Source organism: Aedes albopictus, chromosome 2, assembly GCF_035046485.1.
Source record: "Aedes albopictus strain Foshan chromosome 2, AalbF5, whole genome shotgun sequence".
NCBI lineage: Eukaryota > Metazoa > Arthropoda > Insecta > Diptera > Culicidae > Aedes > Aedes albopictus.
In genome coordinates this window covers 171,784,622-171,789,070 of record NC_085137.1, presented here as the reverse complement: position 1 = coordinate 171,789,070, position 4,449 = coordinate 171,784,622, and the positions used below count along the sequence as shown (strand labels likewise).

At 39.6% G+C, this 4,449-nt stretch overlaps 1 protein-coding gene across 2 annotated transcripts; it reads left to right on the top strand.

Annotated features, from left to right (window-relative positions):
- The first annotated feature begins 1,334 nt into the window (after positions 1-1,334).
- LOC109398637 (nuclear distribution protein nudE homolog) lies at positions 1,335-3,863 on the top strand. Of its 2 annotated transcripts, none has more exons than XM_062850709.1 (2): positions 1,335-1,553; positions 1,666-3,863. In XM_062850709.1, exon 2 carries the CDS (start codon positions 1,708-1,710, stop codon positions 3,031-3,033), a length of 1,326 nt encoding a protein of 441 aa, XP_062706693.1. In that variant the 5' UTR covers positions 1,335-1,553; positions 1,666-1,707; the 3' UTR covers positions 3,034-3,863. The 2 variants fall into 2 exon arrangements, with proteins under 2 accessions (XP_062706693.1, XP_019526566.2); XM_019671021.3 differs by having other exon boundaries at positions 1,335-1,556.
- The last annotated feature ends 586 nt before the right edge of the window (positions 3,864-4,449 follow it).

The following is a 4,449-nucleotide window of genomic DNA, read 5'->3' as shown; positions in this document are numbered from 1 at the left end:
GTGCATTGGTTTGCAACCTTACTCAAGTAAAGATTCAAATCCTTACACAACTTTCCGAATGAAATTTGTTCTAGCCTTGATGTCTGTTCTCTGTGGTAAAACCTCCATAAGTTGATATTGAAGGGATCATCGACTCATGGAAATGTCGAGTAGTGGAAGGAAAACCCTTCGGAAGCCGTTTGAAGGGACCATCAGTAATCCAGAATTTATTTTTCAGTATGGAAAATTTTACCCAGGCCCCTGACACGGCCTATATCAATGCATTGGAATCATGGTAGACAGGATGTCCTGGGCGCTAATAAATAGCGCCCACTGTCAAATGCGAAAACATCAACAATTTTTTTGTTTAACGTTTATTTTGGTTTGTTGATCAGTTTTTGGAATCATTTTTTCCACCTGTTATGATCACAAAACACTTCAAACTCGCTTTAATCACAGAGAACAGACATCCAGGCTAGAACAAATTTCATTCGGAAAGTTGTGTAAGGATTTGAATCTTTACTTGAGTAAGGTTGCAAACCAATACACGATGACAACACTAACGCCACCAAACACCATATTGCCACAGTCAGTGGTGAATTGAAACATTTCAAGTGGTGAATTAAATTAGTATGGGAAATTAACCGATTGCAGCGCCACGCTATTGCCACTTGAGTTGCCGATTTCAAATGGCCGTTAAATTCCTTACACAGTTTCGGAACTGGACTTGGATGTCTGTTCTCTGTGCTTTAATATTAATGTACGGTAGGAGGAGCATGCGATTAGTTGAATAAAGCAGCCCAACAAACACGCATTGTGAATGTGATTTCGTATGTGGCTCACAACATCAAACAAAAGCTGCGTTTGTTGATTACACGCTCATTTCAATTTGCACGAAAAAGGTTAATTCTAGATTGAGTTTAAATAAGGGCGAAAGTAACATGAGAGAGTTCTCTTCATCGACTCTCTCTTCTGCAAATTGAAGTGACAAAATGCAAATTCAATCGAACTTTTTAACACTTAGACGCTAGATTGCAACGCAACCTAGCGATTTATGACCAAAAAGTTCAACAATACTTGCATCTTGTCACTTTAATTTGAAGAAGAGAGAGTCGATGAAGAGAACTCTCTCATGTTACTTTCGCCCTTATTTAAACTCAATCTAGAATTATTGCGTGACATAATTTGTGCATCATCCCTATTCATACGTTTTTGGGGGTTTTGAGTTGCCTGGCTTTTGTTCAGAAACGCACGAAACGCACCACTGTGCGTTGAAATCTTTCAATAATTTTCATTTTTCTTCCGTTCCCCCGCAACTGTCAAAACAAAATGTCAAACTGAAACTGTCATGTCGACATCGATCATTTTCCTTTTGTGTACGTCTGTTTGGTGACTCTCTCCGTGACTGTTTCTCGAAAACGAAAAAAAAGTGACGAAAATGCGAAAAATATACACATAATTATCATAATAGAATCGCTACGGAGGAATATTCATATTTTTTCCGTATCCACATTGGAAAAGCGTTGTGCCATTGGACGGAATTTCCCCGCTACTGAAGGAATAAGTTTTGGAAGGTGGTGAGTTTGTTTTTGTTGGTTTTTCGTGATGCACTTTTCCCTCTTCAGATACAACGTAGCAGCAAAATTGCACAATTTTATTGTTTTTCTCTTTTGCATCTTGATGCAGGAAATAAGCTGAGCATTCCGAGTGCAATCGGAAGCGGCCGCGATGGATCAAGAGAAACTCTTCACCAGCGTGGAGGAGGAATGCTTGTACTGGAAGGAGCGATGCTTGAAGATCGGCCAGGAGCGCAATGACGTCCAGAGGGAGTTTGACGATTTCACGGAGGAGTCCCGGCAGCTGGAAGCGGAGCTGGAAATGACCGTCGAGCAGCAGGAGAAAAAGATTCGGGATCTTAACCAGCTGGTAAGTCAGCTTCGAGTGGAGTGTGAGTCATACAAGCGGAAGATGACCAACAGTGAGAATGAATCGAACAAGATCGACGCAGACTATAAACAGTTGGTCAAGGAGAACGAAAAGTTCAAGGTTTATATCCGCGAACTAGAGCAAAAGAATGATGATTTAGAACGAGCCAATCGGGTGGCAAGTGAGAGCGTTGCCGAGTTTGAATCGATGCTGAATCAGGCTTATGAAAAGAATGCTCTCTTGGAACTGGAGGTTGATGAAAAAGAACGCATGCAAATCAAGTTGCAACGACTTATGGACGAGGCTCGAGATTTGAAACAGGAGCTAAAAGTTAGACATGTTCCCAAGAGCGAAGAAGATGGCGAAGTTAACGATGCCCAGACAGAAAGAACAACAGAAGAAAAACCGCAAGAGAATTCTACTACTGAGCTTAGATCCGACTTGAATACCACCGCAAATGTCTGCCTCGGCAGCAGTAAGCTTGAAAACATCAACAATAACATCATAGGCAAAAAGACAGATCCTAATGTAGTTGCCCTTGTTAAATCGGCCAGCAAACTTGACCTGGAATCCAATCTAGGAAGTATGGAAAATTCCGTGAACCAAACAGAAGATAGCACACTGCAGCAAAAGTTGATTATAGAACGCAATGGCAACATCAATAGCAGCTCGGCACTGGTTTCGAGCGTCCTGAACGCCCCAATGGCCCCCAGCGACCGAGTTTCCACTCTCAGCATTGTGGCAGATCTTCTCCGACGGTTAGACAACATGGAAGCCAAACTGAAGGCTTGGAAAATTCGCAAACCCTCATCTCGGACGAATCTAGCCTCGAGTGGAACCCATCGACATAGCCACAGTCAGTTGAATAATCACAGTTTGCACCATTCCCACCAACACCAACTCGGTATATCAGCAGCAGCAGCGACGGGTGGTGGATTGACCGGATCTGGCGTCCCGGCCGACAGTAGTGTATCGTTGAATTCCCTGGGTAGCGGTGATAGCTGTTGCAACGTGCAGCTGCACTCGTATCAACCCGGTATGGCCACCATCGGAACGCAAACCTCCTCTCAACAGCAGCAGCAAATTCCACCACCACAAACGAAAACAGAGCTAAGGGCTAACAAATAAGCTAACAAGAACCAACCTCCCACACTCTTTTACTCTTATGCGTACATTTACTGTTTTTTTTTTCTTTTTTAATTAAATTATTTAATTTAATGGGTATTATTTTACGGCAAATTCTTCAGCGTGTATTTGTACATAGGCATGCCGGAGGAAGGGCACACGGAGAAAGACGATAGTTTGCAACGTAAAAACAATTGCATACAGATATTTTTTAAAAAGATTTATCATGCTTTTTTTGGAAACGTTGATCGAATTCAAAAAGTACGTCTGTTCAAATTGACCGTTTTAACTCGATAAGTAGCAATGTTCTTCGTTAAGAATGAATAAATATTTGTAAAATTATAAATTAAATTTTCTAGGATTAGCCTTATTCTATATTTTTCGGAAGACTTTAAACGAATCAACTGTCATGAGTATAAACACGAATGAATATAACAATTGCACTTCTTCAAGAGTGTTCGCTTAATATGCTGTCACATTATTCTGACAAAGAAAATTGCTAATAAACATGTAAAGGGAAACCATAGCATTCTCTCGCTTTCAGTTGCAGCATCTCTGAGAATTAAAAAAAAAGAAAAGTAATACCCTTGTAACTCTGCCGAGTGCAAAGAAAGGAATCCAAAATATAAATAATAAAACACATAGCGACAAAGTACTAGATTGTCTTGTTTTCTATTACACGCAGTACTAATCGTGTGATACATTGAATCTAAAAATCGAGCTATAATTGTAAATCAGTCGACAAAGCTAGCTGATATGCCTGATAAACGACAGTGTACCCCGAGAAGAAATGTTGAATAAAAATATTTATCGGAAGAACAGTCTAACTAGTAGATTTTGTTTTCAGTTTTATTTTTCATTTAATCGCTTCCAAATCCATCCGAAGTTAGGTTAGGTAATGTTAGGTTTGCTTTTGAGCGTCTGTTCTCCAAGTTAGGGGCGGCTCACAATAGTGTTTGCTCTTTATGTTACGGAAGATCGCTCAACCCATCCTGCAGAGGCTCAGCCTCGCGAGGTAAAATATCTAGTAATAAGTACCCGAGCAGGGAATGAGAACAAACCTATAACAAATTGATAACTCATTTTGTTATTGATAACAAAATGAAATCAAAATAAGTTTTCTTCCCGAATTGTTTTCATTTTAATATCAAATTGATATATAATTTTGTTATCATTTCAAAAACTCAATGATAACAAGATTTGATTTCAAAAATCCAAAAAAGGTTTAATATGCTTTATTAATGTTAATTATATTCACAAAATATTTGTTAAATCTACCAGAGTGTTTTACTTACATATTAACACAAAACTTATAATTTGCTGATTCTGGGTAAGGGAGCGTCCATAAATTACGTCACGCAAAAATTGCCCATTTTCAACCCCCCCTCCCCCCTATGTCACACTTTTTGTATGAGACCT

Bases quoted from the DNA above. Each gene is read 5' to 3' on its own strand.
- LOC109398637 (XM_062850709.1), top strand. From the start codon at position 1,708: ATGGATCAAGAGAAACTCTTCACCAGCGTGGAGGAGGAATGCTTGTAC.